The following is a 21416-nucleotide window of genomic DNA, read 5'->3' as shown; positions in this document are numbered from 1 at the left end:
AGTTAAACAAATAGCCAAACGAAAGTAAAACAAAAAGTATTAAAAACCACCATTACTCATTCCATCAGCCCAACCAACTCTGCCCCCTTCCCCCTCATTTGCAGACAAAAACGGTTGTAAGTAGAAAATACTGTGAGTGTGTGTGTGTGTGGATAATCGTTGTGACGACACAAAAGCAACAAAAGGTGCCAGCCAGTAGCCGTTGCTAAATTCATTCGCTCCTAAAAGGGAACATACCCTAGTCCAAGGAGCTATTTCCATTACAAGGCATTTCATTTGTTCGTCCAAGAATGGAGTTCTATATTATTTTTTCTAACCAAATACCACTTTGAAGTTATTATTGTTTTTTTTCTGTAGTTACCTTTGCCTAGGACTCTGCTAGTAGAATTTTTTTTCTTATTTTCTTTGTCTTAGTTTTTAAGCTCAAGTTTAGTTTTGTTTTTATTGGCCTTTAGAACTGAATAACTAATAAATGCGCGCATTAACCAAAGAAAAATCATAAAAAACAAACATGAAAGAAACCTGGAATAAAGGAAATGTATCGTCGTGAAAAATGGAGGTAGAGAGCTTCTAAGAAGAAACAACATATAAATGAGGCGGCAGCAATTTCCATGGCTTAAGTATGAGAAGAGCCCTAGTAAAACTTAAAAGAAAAAACAAACGCTTTTCAACAAAAATAATGCCTTTGGAAAATTCCAAAAAAAACATGATGGAAAAAATTACAATATTTTTTTTTTTTACACATAAACAGCAATGTGTTGTTGTGATTTGATTGCATTTTAAATGAATAATGAGAATTTTTTCCCTTATATTTGTTTTAACTAACATTCTTTCATTTAATAATTGCTGCTTGATTTTACTTAAGAATTCCTTTTTTTTTTGTTTTGCTTAAGTTCTCATCTCTCTTTTTTGTTGCTGTTGTGTTTTTTGTTTTCTTCTTTTTTCGCAATTTTTTGCATTTTTTTTAGTTTCTTGTTATTGTTTTTGTTGAGTTTTTTCTCTTTTTGTTTTTCATGAATTATAATATGCAGCTTTATTCTTGAACTGCTAGCAAGACAAAAAGAAAAACATAACATTTTGTTGTTGTTGTTGTTTGTTTGTTTTGTTTGCTGTTGCTTAAGATGTTCAGAGTAAGAATTTGCCGAATAGAATACCAAAAATAACAGCAGCTATAGTGATCGCTATAAAGAACATGGGGATTTGCTTTTCAGCCCTAGCTGGATTATAGAATTCCATGTCTGATTGCTTGGGTATTATCGATCGCAATCGGAGGACTTGTTCCTAAAAAGAGAGAATATAGAAAAAGAGAGTAAGAATGAGAATGAGTCTGTGTTAAAAGATTTTTTGGAAATGGTGATTTTTTATTATCATGGTGGCAGCACTGGTTAATACTCATGTCCCAATCAGCTGTTAAAGGAAAAGTTTTCTGTATACAAGCAACGAATGCAAATCTTTGTTATTTATTATCAAAATTCGTGCTCTATGTACTCGACAGATGGCACTGGCTCTTATTTAAATACTGAGTGTCAATGATGCTCGAGACGACAAGGCGAGTTATTGACGCCTTCAGATAACCAGTTGTTGTTGTAGTAGCAGTGTGTGGTATACTGAAGCGGCAGCCCTTGCCGATGAAGGAATTCATCGGGTCAATCCGGTACATACAACCGGCTCCCATGGGATTGCCAGATAACCAGTGGCCAACATCAGCGTCTGTTCCCAGGTTAGCGGCTCGAGACATCGAGGGATACACATGCGATCCCACAAAACCCATGGGGTTGGGCCGCTGGGCCAGTAACCCGCTATCGGAAATTATAAGAATTACTTTGAGAAGCAGAATAAAAGAAAGAACGGACTCCCCTAACGTGGACGACCCACTCAAACCAAAAAAGGACCATAATTTGCGAATCTGTACCTGGAATGTCCGCACTCTTTATAGAGAAGGTGAGTATATGCATTGGCGGATGTATGGGGGAAGTACATGGCAGATATTACCACCTTACAGGAAGTGCAATGGACCTGTATTGGCGTCACAACAACACCAAACGGTGTCGAACTATACTATAGCTGCCATGACACGAGGCATGAGTTTGGCTGTGGAATTGTGGCTAGTCGAAAACAGAAACACCTTGCCTCCAGCTTTCCCCTGGTGGATGAGAAACTAGCTACAATTCGCATAAAAGCCAAATTTTTCAACATCAGCCTTATTTATGCCCATGCCACGACGGAAGACAAGGACGAGCAGACCAAGGATATTTTATACGAGCACATAGAAAGAGAATACAACCGCTGCCTCACCCATGATATTAAAATCGATCTGGGAGATTTTAATGGAATGAAGGATAGATGCCAGAGATATCACCCCGCCGTATCCCCCCTAAGTTCCAAAAATGTCTGATGACCACACAGATAATTCGCGACCCAGCGTTTCAGGCCTGGCTGGAGGAGCGTTGTTGCCGATGTCCTCAAATAGTTTAGAATGGCTGAGCGTGTCGTATGGTTTCGATGGGTCCAGTGCCACGAGCACCGTCTGGGCTGATTAAAGCCACGGCAAATATGTGCGGTGATGACATGCAAAGCAGCTGTTGTGATATGCAGTCTTTAAAATCCATACTGATGCTCGGCGAAAGGTAATTCTCCTATGGGGCTCGGAGGGAGTAATGCCTCAAGCGTCTTGGATACTGGTGAGATAAGGGGGATCGGTATGTACGACTACCCCCAACTTGGGTCCTTTCCAGGCTTCAGTAGCGGGATCACTCTGCCCATCTTCCAGACATTGGGGACGGGTTGAGGATAGTAGTAAGGTACTCAACTTCAGGTAAATCCATATCCTTCCGCATCAGTGTAGAGATTCCGTCGGGGCCTAGCGCCTTAGAAGATTTGGCGCCACGGATGATACTCTTAACTTTGCCCATAGTAAATGTGATGGCTGTTCATCGGCTCGGAGACCACGGATACGACGAATGGCTCTCCTCCTAGCTCTCTCAATCTCAGCATGCACAATAAATTGACAGTTGAACAACCTGGCGCATCTCTTCGGATCAGTCACTGTTACGTCGCCAAAAGTGACTGACGTCATGTCATCCCGTCTACCGGGGTTCGAGAGTGACCTAGCAGCTTGCCTAAATCGGTACCTAAGTGACAATGCTGTGTTCCAGCCACAAATTCCGATTACAAAAAATAAAAATTTTCCCCATGAACATTCCACAAAGGAAGAGGGCCAAAACTTCTCACATATCAATGAGTGCAGTCCGATTCAAGTTTAAGCCCCCCTTTTTATAGCCGAGTCCGAATGGGGTGCCGCAGTGCGACACCTCTTTGGAGAGAAGTTTTACATGGCATAGTAGCTCACAAATGTTGCATAAGAAGGGGAAAACCACCAGACACATTGTTCACTACAAATACACGTGAGGTGAATACTGAGCTAACTGTGATGGTCGATGAAGAAATGATTCCGACCATCAAGTGTCCCAAAATACTTGGCGTCACATTTGACAGCAGACGAAAGATAGAACACAATAAACTGCTACAGCATTATAGGCACTCAGTATTTATCCAAGAGCCGGTGCCACACGGCAACTCACTGAGACTCTCCGCTCGATACCGTTGATTGTCCACGACTGCTATTGCAGCTTTTCTTACTAGAGCATTCCACTATCCGCAACCTGTGGACACGCCCGGTATGTCGCAGCTAAGCTTCTCGTCATAATAATGACCACCACACAGATCGGAACTGATTGTCCATGACTGCAATTGCAGCTTCTCTTACTGGAGCATTCCACTATCCGCAACCTGTGGTCACGCCCGGTAGCTCGCAGCTAAGCTTCTCGTCATAATAATGAACACCACACAGATCGGAGCTCAAGGGTCCAGCGTGTGTGGTGCTCATAGTTATCCCGTACCGGGTCCGGATGATATAACGGCGCAGCGGCAAGGCTTAGCCGACTCCATGAAAAATGCCGCGAAATCCGTACTTGGCTACCTCTTAGTCAGAATGAGGTACAAGTAGCAGTGACCCGACTAAAGAATAACAAGGCAGCAGGAGCCGATGGGTTGTCCGCTGAACTATTTAAGACCGGAGGCGACACGTTGATAATTCGTATGCATCAGCTTTTCTGCGCGATCTGGCTAGGAGAACGCATAAACCCACTTACATGAAAGAAGACAAGACGGAATGTGCCAACTACAGAGGAAAATTTCGTCTCCCCGTGGCATACAAGATTCTTTCGAGCGTACTGTATGAAAAATTGAAACCTAAAATCAATGAGATAATTGGGTCCAATCAAAGCGGTAAACCAGATATTCACACTGCACCAAATCCTGCAAAAGACCCTCTTTGTTGACTACAAAACGGCTTAGCCCTATACGTTCAAAGGTATTTCAAGCCATGTCTGAGTTTGGTATCAAAGGGAAAACGGTGTATATGGGGGCCATACGGAGCATTTGGAAGGGGCTTATACAACGCTCTAAACTCGCTCTAAACTCCAACGAAAAACGGTTGAAAAATACGACAGCCCTAAATAAAATGAAGCGGGACCAAAAACAAAACTGTACCAAGTTTCAGTCCAATAGCATAATTTTTAAAAATAATAGACACACGCATGGACAAACAGAGGTGATTACCCAAATGCTGCAAATATACAAAATTGATTGCAAAAACGAAGGTACCTCGTATTTAAACTCCCGATTTTTTCAATATTTGTGTTGACTCTTAAAGACGGGATTTTCCCATAATTATTGTCTAATAGTCGCCAATCGGGATAGAAACTATCACGACCATCTGGAAAGAGTCGAGCATTGCGACAAGACACAAGATAATGGATGAGTCCTTGGGTGGACAAACAAAAACCAACCGCTTGGTGTTTTTGTTTTTTGTATCGAAATCAAAGACGAATATAAGGAAATTTTTCCCAAGATATCTAAACTGTCTAAAATCAAAATCGAGCTTCCGGGTCAAACGACTTTGGTAATAATCGGTACAGATTATTATAACTCCCGTCATGTGTGGAACGTGGGCCGGTGCTCCTCCAGGATGCAAATACATGTGGACGTATGGGATATGCGCTTATATCCGTTGACCTCTTTATTTCGCTTTTACGTATTATCTGTGGACTTCCAGCAATTTTTTTACTTTCTCATCTACACTTCTTTATCACAAGGAACCAAACCGGCCTCCTCTAAGTGAATTTACATTTATGTTGGGCTGGATACAATGATTGAGACGATGAATGCTTGTGAGGCCAGTGTGGTACTCTTTTGTATCGCTAAGCATCACGCTGCAGATTATGAAAACCCAGCCCGAACTTTCTGGCGTGGTGGTTGCTATACACCAGGTGGTAATTGGGATTGGGTAAGTAAGTGTGCCAACCAAAACAAACCAGTTATTAATACATGCTGCCTCGAAAAACTTTGAGGTTCGCCTTTTCTATTGAACAGAGTGATATATTCACTTATGCTTACCTTCACATTAATATTCTCTTTTCTCAATTTACTGTTTTCCTCGCGTAATTCTCTGAGTTCTTTCGTCACCGAATATTCAGATCGATCCAAATTATCCATACTTGGAATTTGCTGAAATATGATAACAAAAATAAAAAAGTTAGTATAAATTTTAAATTGATTCATAAAAAATAATTTATTTCACAGAACAAAAAAATACCCGCGGAATGGCAAGAAGTTATGATGGTTTTCATCCTTAGTGCGATAAAAACGTTGCACTAATCTCTAAAGGACTACAGTCCAATCAGCATTTTATACTCAATTCCAAAATCAATTAAGACACTTATGGCACCTAAATTAGAAACTCCCCATTGACCCATCATTTGTATGCAGCTTCCAGCTTGCTGGCACTAATACCAAGTCAGTTAACCTTCTTAATGAATGAATTTGGGAAATGGTGTGATTTCATTTTGGCAGCCTTCTTGGACACAAAGGGCCCTTTATATAAAGTTGTATTGTAACCTCGACTTTCTGTACGAAATGAGGTTCCACCTCTGTTAGGGAGTTGGATCAATTTAATGCAAAAGGCCAGCATTATTAACACACCCATAGCAGAGGGCTCCATTAGAAACATTGTGACTAGGGAACACCTCAACAGTGTGATTAATACCCTCTATATATACAATATATATACTTGGACCCCAGAAGTACTGAGCTACTACATAGTACTCTTTAAGAGGAATACAAACGATTTCAGAAGAAAAATTCAGGGCGAAATAAAGCTGCTATTACCTCGGAAAACTAAAATCCTGGGAGTAGTTGTTGACGAAACACTGCAAACTTGAACATTCCATTAAGGAACTGGGGCAAACCTCCCACAAATCAATGAGTGCTGCCCAATACAATTTTAAGCTCAACGATAAGGGATCTCCTTTTTATAGCCGAATCCGAACGGCATGTCGCAGAGCGACACCTCTTTGGAGAGAAGTTTTTACATGGCAAAGTACCTCACAAATGTTGGCAGCATTAGGGGGGGATAACCACCGCTGAAAAATTTTCTGATGTTCCTGCCAGTATTTGAATCTAGATGTTCAGCGTCATTGGCGGACATGCTAACCTCTGTGCACCGGTGGGTAGTTTATGTCGAGAAGACTCAATTCACTTCAGTTTTGTCATCGATAGGGAAGATTGGGGACTTAAGTCAGAATCAATACACATGTTGCACTCAGTTGTAGTTTGATGACTGATTCATATATACGGGTGGTTGGAGAGGTATCGCTGGCTCTATGCGAGTTTACGCTAAAGCATATCCCAATTCTAGGAATTGCAGTGTATCTAATAAGAACCTGTGGGACAGTCTCAGTTGGCAAAATATTCCATCGGCTCTGAAGAAGCAAGGCCTCAGGCCATTGATAGGGGTTCTGACTGGCTATTGTGATTTTAAACCAATAACATAGCCCTGGGTACAAGCAACTGCTCACTTTCGTAAAGACGAGCAACTGAAGATCTAAGTTCTAGCTTTATTTTCAACCAGAGATAAGTAGACACCCGGTCTTAGTCCTCTTGTATTTCTTGATCGAAGATTGGGAATAATTTCAATAATCCCGTTAGTTATATATATATGAAAAGCGGAAAAATGATTACTAAATTGAGGTGAATATAGAAGACATAGATTTTTTGAATGATCCTCAACCAAGTCATAGGTGGTGACTTTTTAAAGATATAAGCAGTTTAAAATATTCTGCAGAAATGTTCCTTATAAAAATGTTCTAAAGCTCTCTGAATACAACCATATAACGTGAGGCTTGAGTGTTGATTGACATCCTAGGTGTTGGCTACCACAATGGACTTAAATAGGCTATATTATTACATCTTTTTGGCTTAAATTTTGCTCTGTTAGATTTTTTGAGATTTTTGATAAAGAGTTGTTCAAGAATGGTATTAACAATTTTCGAGAATAGATAACAAATGGATATGATTCTTTCCCACCATCCCTTTGAATATTAATCGAATAACATTCTCTCTCCTGAACTACGTCTTTCTTTTACACTCTCTCAATCTTCTACTATTTCTCTCTCTTCTACTCTCTCACTCTCTACTACTCTTTTCACTTCTACGCTATCTCTCTCTCTTCTACTCTATCTCTCTCTCTTCTACGCTATCTCTCTCTCTTCTCCATTCTATTCTTCCTACTACTCCCTTCTATTCTTCTCTACTACTCTCTTCTATTCTTCCTACTCTCTCAATCTTCTACTATTTCTCTCTCTTCTACTCTCTCACTCTCTTCTATTCTTTTCATTTCTGCTCTATCTCTCTCTCCTCTGCACTATCTCTCTCTCTTCTACGCTAACTCTCTCTCTTCTACTCTATCTCTCTCTCTCTTCTACTCTATCTCTCACTTCTCCATTCTATTCTTCCTACTACTCTCTTCCATTCTTCTCTACTACTCTCTTCTATTCTTCCTACTACTCTCTCTTCTCTACTACTCTCTCTCTCTTCTATTCTTCTCTACTACTCTCTTCTATTCTTCCTACTACTCTCTCTCTCCCTACTAATCTCTCCGTCTACTACTCTCTCTCTAATTCTCCCTCTCTAATACACTCTTACTCTCTAATACACTCTCTTACTCTCTACAACTCTCTCTTACTCTCTAATACTCTCTCTCTCTAATACACTCTCTTACTCTCTAATACTCTCTCTCTCCCTCTAATACTCTCTCTTACTCTTTCTCTAATACACCCTCTCTCTCTCTATTACTTTCTCTTCTATACTATCTCATTTACCTTCTTTTCTGCACTCTCTCTCCATTCCTTCTTCTCCACTATCTGCTTTACTCGCTTTTCTCTTCTACGATATCTCCTTTACACTCTCTTCTTTACCCTCTCTCTTTTACTATTTCTCTTCTACTCCCTCTCTCTTCTACTCTCCCTATCGTCTACTCCCCCTCTCTTCTACTCTCCCTCTCTCTTCCACTCCCTCTCTTCTTTTCTCTCTTGCTCTTTTCTTTTCTCGCTTTCTTTTCTACTCTCTCTTTCTCTTCTACTCTCTCTTTCTCTTCTACTCTCCCTTCTTCTTCTACTTCTACTATCTCTCTCCCTACTTTAATCTCTTGCTTTAAATCCCTATCTCTCTCTTTTAATCCCTCTCTATATCTCTTCTAATCTATCTCTCTTCTAATCTATCTCTCTTCTAATCTATCTCTCTTCTAATCTAAATCTCCTCTATTGTATCTCTCATCTAATCGATGTCTTCCAATTTATCTCTCTGCTTATCTATCTCTCTTCTTATCTATCGCTATTCTAATCGACCTCTCTTCTAATTTATTTCTCTTCTAATCTCTTCTAATCACTCTCTTTTCTAATCTTTTCTTTCAAGAAGTACTTACTATCACATTAAGAATGAATTACAAATGTTAAAAGTATTGTTGTAAGCACAATTTAAATTAGAAGAAATTTTGAAGAACATTATTTTTATTTTAGATATAAATACTACAGCTCGGCTAATATCTCATCCTGGAGACAAACCGAATGGTTTCGTGGGAATTTAATTTTTAAGACCAAAATATACAACTTTTAGATTTTTCATAATGAATAAATGAATAATAATAATAAAAAATCTAATCTCTCTCTCTTCTAATATTTCTCTTCTAATATTTCACTTCAAATCTCTCTCTTCTAATCTCAGTCTCGTCTAATCTCTAACTATCTTCTAATCTCTCACTCTTTTCAATTCTCTCTCTCTCTCTGTTCTAATATTTCACTTCTAATCTCTCTTTCTTCTAATCTCCGTCTCGTCTAATCTCTAACCCTCTTCCAATCTCTCACTATTTTCTAAGTAGTCATTTCTAATCTCTCTCTTTTAATCTCCCTCTATTTTGTTCTCTCTTCTAATCCCTCTCTTTTCTAATCCATCTCTCTTCTTATCTATTTCTCTGCTAATCTAACTCTCTTCTTCTTCTTATCTCTCTTCCTATCTATCTCTCTTCTTATCTATCTCCCTTTTTATCTATCTCTTCTCTTCTTATGTCTCCTAATCTCTCTCTTCTAATCTCTTCTTATCTCTTCTAATTTCTCTCTTCTAGTCTCTCCCGCTCTTCTAATCTCCCTCTCTTCTAATCTCCGTCTCGTCTAATCTCTTACTCTCTTCTAATCTCTCACTCTTTCCTAATCTCTCTCTCTCTCTCTTCTAATGTCTATTCTGCTTTCTTTCTCTCCTCTGTTCTTTCTTATCTACATCCCCTACATTCTACTCTCATTCTATCCTGTATTCACTCTTTTCTACTCTCTCTTACACTCTCATCTAATATTCTTCTACTATTTCTTTCTCTTTTCTACTGTAATTCGCCAGGCCCAGTTTGCTATCTCATCTTCTCTTTTAATGTAAATCCACTCAAACTTCGCTTCAAACTTAAATTATGCAAACAAATTTTAGACAAAATCAAACCTTTTCTTCGTTTTTGACTTGAGGAGGTGATGCCGATGTCTCATTTTTAACGACCTTTACTGCAGCTGATGGCTGTTCATCTTCATCTTCATTTGGCATTTCAAAGACACACTTTAGTTTGGCATCCATAAAATTTTCCGGTGGCAACTCCTTCCACTGTAAAATAATAAAATACGATGATAAGAAGAAAAACATTAACAAAGAAAGATGTGCAGAAATAGTGTGCAAATATATTTACAATGTCAAAATATCCAATGGGTTCATCTTCAATAAGGGGACAGACAACACTTTGAACCATAAACTTGTGTTTGTTCTTTTCAAAGGGATCAAAATTGAATTGCTGTAAGCAGACTGTAAAGTAAAGGCAATAAATAGCGTTTTCGGCATGTATCAGAAATTAATCTATACGCCCATCTTAAGGTTTACGAATTCTCAGCATCTTAGTAGATGCGAGGTTTGCAAAATACACCTCTCGGGTAAACTATTTTTTCTTTTTTTGATTATTCGTAAATCAGAACATGAGCTATTCTCTTATGACGTACTTTCAACGGAAGTCGTTTCATGTCCCTTAACACAGCCAAAATTTGGACGTACACAGTAACGTTTTGGAGCGGTTGTTTTGATTTTGAATAGAATATCATTATCCGAAGGATTCGTGAGTTGTAATGTATTTATGACGGGTTTGGTGAAAGGACCTGAAATGAAAACAAAGAAATTGGTTATTTAAGGCATTTTTGTATAGTTTTAGATTTATTTTTAAGCTAATAAATGCAGATTTGTCCCCAAGTAGAAAATTATTACAATAATATATTTATGTATACAATGACCTTGACTTCCTAGGGATCTCGAAAGGTACAGCGAACCTTCAAATTCGAAAGAGGTTGTCGGAGTATCATTCAAGAAGAATAAACTTTAATACAGATAGGAATTTCCTCTCTCTCTCTTGACCTCTTTCTCTCTCTCTCTCTTGACCTCTTTCTCTCTCTCTCTCTTGATATATTTCTCTCTCTCTCCCTCTCTCTCTTGATCTCTATCTCTCTCATTTTGATCTTTTTCTCTCTCTTTCTATCTACATGTCAATTTTTCTATCTGGTGCTCTACTACAATTAAATTTCCCATGAACATTCCATGAAGGAACAGGGGATTCTTTTCTCATATCAATGAGTGCAGTCCGATTATTGTGCAAGCTCAATGATAACGGGCCTTGTATTTGTTGCAGAGTCCGAACGGCGTGCCCCATAGCGACAGCACTTGGAAGAAAAGTTTTAACATTGCAGCTTACCCCACAAATGTAGCCAGCATTAGTAAGGTGAAAACCACCGCTGAAATTAGTTCTGAAGTTCTCTGCTGCTCTTTTACTCGCTATCTCACTCAAGCATAAAATTCCAAGAGTCCTCCAATTTTTGACATTCAAAATATGAAGGAAATTGCGAAAAACATTGAAGGAGACCGGGTGTTTAAAGAACCCAATCTGAAAAGTAGACTCTATTCAGAAGTGTCTTCCGCAAAGACAATGATAGAATTGGTAAGATGCCAGGAGCTGGACTTTGACACATCTCAAAAGCGATGAAAAATGGAAAAAAGTCATCAGCTAACTAATTATCTTTCAATTTTTTAATGTGTTGGCTGATTTATCATATTATGATTTGTTTACATTACACATTATGCGTACTTTATGTGCATACCATTAGTTCCTATACAACATTTGCTGATATTAATCTAATTATACCGTTCATATTAGCAAGTTATCTTTTATACTCGCCATACAATGGTTCATCATTTACACATTCCCTGGCACATGCTTATCAAATGTTTTTATGGACTCACTTTATTTACCACCACCAAACATGAATGGGACCTTATGAAGATATTTTAGTTCAACCAACATATCAAGAGGTATTAAACATGATTATCGCAAAACGATTAGTCTTCCTCATAGTTCGCTAAATGCACATTAAGAAGCATTACTTAACAAAAATTGAAGACCATATAGTGCCCCCTATGGGCAAAGGCTAATAAGTGAGCAGGCCTTTTTGTCATAAATCAAAATCTTCATGTGCAAAGAAAAAATATTAACTCTGGTATTAACTTCCGCCTTATTTATCAGTTTGTTATGGCCTAATTTTGAAGTTAATGCACTTTTTTTTTTTTGGGGGGGGGGGGGGGAAGAATATCAGCCATATTAGTTATCATCATGACTATCGCAACATGATTGGTGGGTTGTTTGGTTAAATAGTAAACAAAAGTGCTGAAGAGAACCACGTCAATATGTTAATTAAGGTCGGTATGGTGGTTGGTGGATGAGTGACTAAGCGCTCCATAACACTGACTAATAATACGAACCGAAAACAAATAAAAAAAGAACAATTGACAATATTGTGAATTGAAAAGCGTCATCTTCCTAGACACATCGTTCGTTTTTTTAGTTCACTGTAAGAATGAAATAATTCACAAAGTTGAAATTGAAAATTTAAATCAAACCTCCAAATATATAAAAAAAGAAAGGCTAACAACCTAAGTACCTACGAGACAATATCGCTTTCCATTTCAGACTTTTGCAATGATATCTTAAAATGTATCTCAGCTAATAGTATTGATTTTTAGTTAGAACCCTGTTGAAGCGAAATGTTCACTCAATGTACATACATATGCTTGTCATAAATGGCTTTTGTGTGCATTTATGACCCACATTTACTTACATTTACACACATTAGCTTACTGTCGCCATATATGCGCAATTAACAAATTTTAGGAAAAGCAAACATTTACTTACATCGAAGATTTTTTTGATAATTTCCTCAAAATATTTCTTTTGAAAAAGTATTATATTACAAAATTTCGTTGAAACTTTGTTTTATAGAAACAAGTAAAAAGGCGTTAAGTTCGGCCGGGCCGAACTTTGGATACGCACCACCTCGGGTATATATGTAAAACACCTTTCATCAAAATTCGGTGAAAATTTCATAACTTATGTCCCATATCAGTTATATCAAAATATGTTCCGATTTGGACCAAATATTAATAAGTACAGTAGCTATATCTAAAAATAAACCGATCTGAACCATATACGACACGGATGTCGAAAAGCCTAACATAAATCACTGTGTCAAATTTCAGTGAAATCGGACTATAAATGCGCCTGTCGAAGAGCCTAACACAAAGCACTTTCCCAAATTTCGGCGAAATCGGACAATAAATGCCTCTTATATGGGCCCAAAACCTTAAATCGAGAGGTCTATATGGTAGCTATATTCAAATCTGGAACGATCTGGGCGATATTGCAGAAGTATGTCTAGGGGCTTAACTTAACTCACTGTCCCGAATTTCGGCGACATCGGAAAACAAATGAGCATTTTATGGGCCAAAAACCTTAAATCAAGAAATCGATCTATATGGCAGCTATATCCAAATCTGAACCGATCTGAGCCAAATTGAAGAAAGATGTCGAAGGGCCTAAGAGAACTCACTGTCTCAAACTTCAGCAAAATCGGATAATAAATGTGGCTTTTATGGGCCTAAGAACCCTAAATCGGAGGATCGGTCTATATGGCAGCTATATCCAAATCTGAACCGATCTGGTCCAAATTAACGAAGGAAGTCGAAGGGCCTAACACAACTCCTTGTCCCAAATTTCAGCGAAATCGGATAATAAATGTGGCTTTTATGGGCCTTAGATCTTAAATCGGAGGATCGGTCTATATGGCAGCTATATCCAAATCTGGACCGATCTGAGCCAAATTGACGAAGGATGTCGAAGGGCCTAACACAACTCACTGCCCCAAATTTTAGCAAAATCGGATAATAAATGTGGCTTTTATGGGCCTAAGACCCTAAATCGGCGGATCGGTCTATATGGGGGCTATAGTCCGATATATCCCATCTTCGAACTTAACCTGCTTATGGACAAAAAAAGAATCTGTGCCAAATTTCAGCTCAATATCTCTATTTTTAAAGACTGTAGCGTGATTTCAACAAACAGACGGACGGACATGTCTAGATCGTCTTAGATTTTTACGCTGATCAAGAATATATATACTTTATAGGGTCGGAAATCGATATTTCGATGTGTTGCAAACGGAATGACAAAATGAATATACCCCCATCCTTTGGTGGTGGGTATAAAAATTATCAAATTTATATTTCCATAGAAAATTTTGTCAAAAATTTTATTTCTATAGGAAATTTTATTAAAAATTTTATTTCTTGCAAATTTAAACAAAAATAAGCGATCCGACACCTAATGTATATTTGAAGATACATTGAGCCTATAGAGGGCACAATTTTCATCCGATAAGGCTAACATTTTGTACAATGATTTCTCTCATGACTTCCAACTGACTTTATTAATCTTGGTTTTTTTTGGTCTATTGATATTGCTTCTATATAAATCAATCTCCTATTTTTATACCCTCCACCATAAGATGGGGGGTATACTAATTTCGTCATTCTGTTTGTAACTACTCGAAATATTCGTCTGAGACGCCATAAAGTATATATATTCTTGATCGTCGTGACATTTTATGTCGATCTAGCCATGTCCGTCCGTCCGTCTGTCTGTCGAAAGCACGCTAACTTCCGAAGGAGTAAAGCTAGCCGCTTGAAATTTTGCACAAATACTTCTTATTAGTGTAGGTCGGTTGGTATTGTAAATGGGCCATATCGGTCCATGTTTTGATATAGCTGCCATATAAACCGATCTTGGGTCTTGACTTCTTGAACCTCTAGAGTGCGCAATTCTTATCCGATTGGAATGAGATTTTGCACGACGTGTTTTGTTATGATATCCAACAACTGCGCCAAGTATAGTTCAAATCGGTCCATAACCTGATATAGCTGCCATATAAACCGATCTTGGGTCTTGACTTCTTGAGCCTCTAGCGTGCGCAATTCTTATCCGATCAGAATGAAATTTTGCTCGACGTGTTTTGTCATAATATACAACAACTTTGCCAAGTATGATTCAAATCGGTTCATAACCTGATATAGCTGCCATATAAACCGATCTTGGGTCTTGACTTCTTGAGCCTCTAGAGGGCACAATTCTTATCCGATTTGAACTAATTTTGGCACGACGTGTTTTGTTATGATATCCAACAACTGTGCCAAGTATGGTTCAAATCGGTCCATAACCTGATATAGCTGCCATATAAACCGATCTTGGGTCTTGACTTCTTGAGCCTCTAAGGGCACAATTCTTATCCGATTTGAATGAATTTCTGCACCAAGTATTTCGTTATTATATCCAACAACTGTGCCAAGTATGGTTGAAATCGGTCCATAACCTGATATAGCTGTCATATCAAGAGATCTGGGGATTTGACTTCTTGAGCTTTTAGAGGGCGCAATTTCTATCCGATTTGGTTGAAATTTTGCATGACGTATTTTATTTTTACTTTCAACAACTGTGTCAAATAAGGTTCAAATCGGTTCATAACCTGATATAGCTGCCATATAAACCGATCTGGGATCTTGACTTCTTGATCCCTAGAGGTCGCAATTATTATCCGATATGCCTGAAATTTTGTACGACGGATCCTCTCATGACCATCAACAAACGTGTTTATTATGGTCTGAATCGGTCTATAGCCCGATACAGATCCCATATAAATCGTTCTCTCTATTTTACTTCGTGAGCCCCAATGGGCCCAATTCTTATACGAATTGGCTGAAATTTTACACAGGTCTCCAACATATAATTTATTTGTGGTCCGAACCGGACCATATCTTGATATCGCTCTAATAGCAGAGCAACTCTTTTCTTATATCCTTTTTTGCCTAAGAAGAGATGCCGGCGAAAGAACTCGACAAATGCGATCCATGGTGGAGGGTATATAAGATTCGGCCCGGCCGAACTTAGCACGCTTTTACTTGTTTACTTCTCATTTTTGTTTTAAATAAAGTTGAAGGGACATTAACAATACTATCGATACTATCGGTATTTATTATTAAAACTATCGAAAATATCGAATGTTGCCATTATCGATAGTTTGCCAGCTCTACTCCACATGCGAATGTGGCTATAACAAGAACAAGAGTTTGGAGCAGCAATGCATAGTGAAACCTGGATATCCGGCTACCTCGGTTGCTAGATAGAGATCATAGTACGATGCACGCTCAAGACAAAATATCCAAACAACCAGGGGGACCAGAGAGGAGCTCTCATCGATGAAAGCTATGACCACTCGGTTGCTTAATAGAGAACATAGTACGATGCAAGCCCAAGACAACCAGGCGGGCCAGAGAGAAGATCTTATCGTCGGGAGCATCGTCCAATTAGCCATTTTAGGCCTATATATTGGGTTGCCCAAAAAGTAATTGCGGGTTTTTTAAAAGAAAGTAAATGCATTTTTAATAAAACTTAGAATGAACTTTAATCAAATATACTTTTTTTTACACTTTTTTCTAAAGCAAGCTAAAAGTAACAGCTGATAACTGACAGAAGAAAGAATGCAATTACATAGTCACAAGCCGTTGAAAAAATTTGTCAACGCCGACTATATATGAAAAATCCGCAATTACTTTTTGGGCAACCCAATATATGAAACTATGTATGAATCTGAGGTTGTTTCTCTCATTTTCATGGCGGAATAATAGAAGGTGAAGACACTGAACGTTGAGAATGTCAAAATATGCTGTTTGAAAATGACACAAATAAGATAAAACGTAAACAAAGAATGAATGTAAAAATGGCAAATACTGTCAAAAATTCAAAAAAACCTAAGTCGGCTGGTAGCTTTCTGTTGTTGCTGTTCTAGCTGTGTGTTGTACACTGAGGCGACAGCCCTTGCCGTTGAAAGACTCAATCGCGCCAATCCGCTCCATACAACCGGCTGCTATAGGATTGGGTTGCTTTCCGTAACCTTATTTAGTGAATCCTACCTCATTTGTAGCAACAACAAACGGTAATCCCTAAATTCTCGGAATGTATGCCCCTGCTAAATAAAAATAAAAAAAATTCAAATTTTAAAATGTAAATTTAATTTTACTTTGTACAACTGTCTCATCCACACACCCCTAAGGTAAGCCAAAATAACTTTACTTAAGTCAATTACCATTCTACATTAGAATACTTCGTCTATAGGTGACAAAGTGTGATTGTTACAGGTGTGTATGTGTGTGTGTGGATTTCTTTTTTTTTTTTTTTTTTTGCAAAGCAACAAAAAGATACTCGAAAAACTAAAGCATGTCCTTCATTTCCGAAACACATAAAAGAGCCTCTTGGCCAAAAGTGGGGCAAGTTTACAATGAATGACTGAGTGAGTGAATGAATGAATGAATGGAAAACAAAAAGCGTGAAATTGTCTTGCACATAGGGCAAAAAAAACTGTCACAAAAAACCAAAACAGCAACAGAATAGAAGAAAAAAAACAAATCACAAGAAGTTTAGTCAGCCATTCTAAGAACAAAAAAAGTCTAAAAAAAAATAAAAAAAAAAACTGCAACAATGTCAAAAGAACGCGTCACTTTTAGTTTACACCAAGGAATGTGTGACGTTTCTCTTTTTGTTTCGCTATTACGGGGGACAGGAAAAACGCCTTAGCAAACAAAATAAAGTAAGCAGAGCAAGTAGTAGTAGTGATTCTATGATTAGGGAGGATTATTTTATTAATTTTTTGATTAAAACGTATAAAGACACAACAGACAAATATCTATTTTACCAAAGTTTTGGTTTATTTTGCATGTATAGGAAAAGTTTATTGTTAGAATTCAGTCTGGAATTCTGGTCGTAAATTCGATTATTTAAGAAATCATTTTGTGGCTGAATGTTTTTGTTTCAGTATGATGTCTTTCGAGTCATAATTCTCGGTCAGTTCTTTCTTCATATAATGAATATGATGTCCGTAGGAAATTTATTTCGTTTATTCAGTTTATGATCGGAACAGAGAACTGCATGCGACCCAAAATTTGGCACTCAATAGCCACTTTGGCCAAAGCAATTATCTGCATCGCATGCCACATAAAAACAAAGTTTGCTAGAAACACACGCACATATACAATAGATTGAGAGATGCACGAACGTTTTAGTAATCGTTCGGTGGATGCGATTTTCAATTTGGTCGATGGACATCGTGGGTTATTTGCAAATGAACATCACTCAGATGAGTGCCATATGAAGCCAAAACAAGCAGAGGAATGAGACATCAAGACATGAAGAGCTGCCGAAGTATTTATTTTAAAGAATATAACATTAAAAACATAACATTTTAACATTTTTGGTCCTTAATTTGGGCAAAAATTAACTTTGTACTTAAGACAAAATTGTCTAAAAATATAACCAAATGAAAAATAGTGTCATTTAACGAATAAATTTTATACAGCAGAGTTTTTTCAAGAACTGGCTTCATACTTTATCCAGCTATCCGCCTCTGAACCCCAACGCCTGGTTTCACATCCAGGTGTGAGCATCAACAAAATTTTCAGAGTTGGTTATCCCCTTACTAATGCGGACTACATTTGTAAGGTATTCGACCATGTTAAAACTTTCCTATGCGGCATGCCGTTCAGGCTCGGCATAAAAAACTTATTATCCTTATTATTGAGCTTAAACTTAAATCGGACTGTACTCATTGATATGAGAGAAGTATCCCCTGTTCCTTAATGGAATGTTCATAGGAAATTTAGTTGTTTGAGACAAATTTTTTTTTATTTTTTTGTTACTAGCGATGAATTTTTACACAACCTCCATTTGCCTCCATGGTAAAATATGCTCCGCTAATACATTTTTATACCCACCAACGTAGGATAAGGGGTATATTCATTTAGTCATTCCGTTTGCAACACATCGAAATTACAATTTTCGACCCTACAAAGTATATATATATTGCGGATCGTAGTAAGATTTTAAGACCATTTAACGATGTTCCTGTGTCTTTCCTTCTGTCTGTCTGTCTGTCCGTCTGTTGTAATCACTCTACAGCCTTAAAAATTTGGGATATTGAACTAAAATTTGGCACAGATACGTTTTTTTGATGCACGCTGGTTAAGTTCGTGAACGGGCCAAACGGGACAGTGAGTAGTTTTAAGCTTCCCGACACCCGACCCAAAAATGGCTCAGATCGGACTATATTTAGATATAGCTGCCATATACACCGATCTGCCGATAAAGTGTCTAATGCCCATAAATGCTTTACTTTTCATCCGGTTTCGCTGAAATTTGAAACAGTGAGTAGTTTTAAGCTTCCCGACACCTGACCCGAATATGGTTTAGATCGGACTATATTTAGATATAGCCGTCGTATAGACCGATTTGCCGATAGAGGGTTTGAAGCCCATAAAAGCTTTATATTTTAGCCGATTACGCTGAAATTTGAAACAGTGGTTTATTTTAAGCCTCCCGACATCTGACCTAAATATGGACTATATTTAGATATAGCTGCTATATAGACCGATCTCCCGATAAAGGGACTGAAGCCCATTTAAGCTTTATTTTTTATCTGATTCCACTGAAATTTGAAACAGTAAGTTGATTTTAGCCTGCCGACATCTGTCCCAAATATGGTTCAGTTCGGACTATATTTAGCTGCCATATACACCGAGCTGCCGATAAGGGTTCTGAAACCCATACAAATTTTCTTTATTACAAGATTTCGCTGAAATTTGAATCAGTGAGTTATTTTTAGCTTTCCGATATCCGACTTTAATATGTTTCAGATCGGACTATATTTAGCTATAGCTGCCATATAGACCGATCTGCCGATAAAGGGTTTGAAGCCCATAAAAGCTGCATTTATTACCCAATTTCGCTCAAATTTGAATCGGTGAGTTGTCTTAAGCCACCCGCCATCTGATCCAAATATAGTAAATATCGTAATGTATTTAGATACAGCTGTTATATAAACCGATATGCCGATTAAGAGTCTAAAGCTCATAAAAGTTTTATTTATTACCCGACTCGCAATTTCAAATAACGAGTTGGTTTAACCTTCCCGACAGCCGAACCACATATGAGACAGATCAGACTATATAGATATAGCAGTCATATAGACCGATCTTCCAATTTAGTGTCTTAATCCCATAAAAAGTAAATTGTCTGAAAATATGGCTTGTGCATAAGTTCTCGGGTCCTGAATAAAATAAGATCGAGACCAGCCGTTATTAAGATAAAACTACGGATATATTGGGTTGCCCAAAAAGTAATTGCGGTTTTTTTTAAAGAAAGCAAATGCATTTTTAATAAAACTTAGAATGAACTTTAATCAAATATACTTTTTTTACACTTTTTTTCTAAAGCAAGCCAAAAGTTACAGCTGATAACTGACACAAGAAAGAGTAGTGGAGTTATATTAAAATAGGATGATTATTATTTCCTTGTTTAATCTGGTTCAGATCGGTCCAGATTTGGTTATAGGTGCCATATAGAACGATCTCTCGATGTAAAGTCTTGGCCCTATAAAAAATGCATTTTTTTATCCGAATTCGTTGTGACTTATATTAGGCTTTTCGATATGTGTCTTGTATGGTTCAGATCGGTTTATATTTGGATACAGCTGCGTAAAGACCAATATTTTGCTCTACAAAATTGAACAGTGACTTATATTAATTAGACCACTCAATGTCCGTGCCGAATTTAGGTGATTAAGTTTTCCAATTTTCACCGGATTGTGACGAAAGGGGGTTGACACATATACCCGAGGTGGTGGGTATCCAAAATTCGACCCGGCCGAACCTAATGCCTTTTTACTTGTTTCTTCTCAGAAATCAATAACTTTCCGACAAAATACGTTCCTAAGCCATAATCCAATTAGTATTTAGGGAACGGAATTAATCTTCGTACAAAAACTCGTTCGATTACGGATGCGAGAATTAGGCTCCAGGTCTCATATGAACCTGCATCTGAAATTTTTCAACAGCTCGCTTGAAGTTTAGAAAGGAAAATAGCTCCATGAAATGCTCGAATGCTTCCCTTGCCCTTTTTAAAACATCGGAAACAATAGGAGTGTCTAGTAGAGACAGGTTGAGGACCCTTATCAGGTACTCGATTTTTGTAAATTCAAAATTCTTCACCATCAGAAAGTCATCAAAATTGTGCCTGGATCCAGCACCTTGGACGAATGGACGCTGAGAATGACCATATACTGTAAAGTTTCTTCATTGATGGGGAGACCAATGATGCGAGGAATGCAGCCCTTGCTCGCCTAATCACTCTCAGGAAACTCATTTAATTGACTTTATAACGGACTAAGGTGCTAGCTATCATCCCTTCTTACGGGATTCGTAAGTGGTTGGACACATACAGATTACCAATATGCATGCATGTAAGTAACCATCCCAAAAGCGACAACATAAATTGCGTTTATATTCGCCGCTTTATTGATTTCAAGATTTAGTTTTGAAAATATCAGCCTGGAACCCCGAGATTTGGAAACTTAAACATATAACCAACTCTATATATGAGTGCAGGGCTTATTAAGGTCCTCTGTTGTTCCCATGGTGGTACATTACATTTGTTCTTGCCGCTACGTTATAACACATCGCACACCAAGAAATTCATATAAAAACAAAACTACAAAAAAACGACGACAACGACAACAACAACA

At 37.9% G+C, this 21416-nt stretch overlaps 1 protein-coding gene across 1 annotated transcript in view; it reads right to left on the bottom strand.

Moving 5' to 3' along the window:
• Positions 1 to 371: 371 nt before the first annotated feature.
• LOC106086976 (vesicle-associated membrane protein-associated protein B/C) overlaps positions 372 to 21416 on the bottom strand; it is a 44971-nt gene continuing 23926 nt past the window's right edge. Inside the window, exons 2-6 of the mRNA XM_013251823.2 lie at positions 10422 to 10574; positions 10118 to 10230; positions 9880 to 10035; positions 5458 to 5568; positions 372 to 1281 (exon numbers count right to left, since the gene is read on the bottom strand). Of these exons, the coding sequence (XP_013107277.1) occupies positions 1126 to 1281; positions 5458 to 5568; positions 9880 to 10035; positions 10118 to 10230; positions 10422 to 10574 (689 nt within the window). The 3' untranslated portion in view covers positions 372 to 1125. The remainder of the gene's footprint in view (positions 1282 to 5457; positions 5569 to 9879; positions 10036 to 10117; positions 10231 to 10421; positions 10575 to 21416) is intronic.

Source organism: Stomoxys calcitrans, chromosome 4 (genome assembly GCF_963082655.1).
Source record: "Stomoxys calcitrans chromosome 4, idStoCalc2.1, whole genome shotgun sequence".
Classification (NCBI taxonomy): Eukaryota; Metazoa; Arthropoda; class Insecta; order Diptera; family Muscidae; genus Stomoxys; species Stomoxys calcitrans.
Note: the sequence above shows the minus strand (reverse complement) of the source record. Positions and strands in the feature narration are given on the sequence as shown.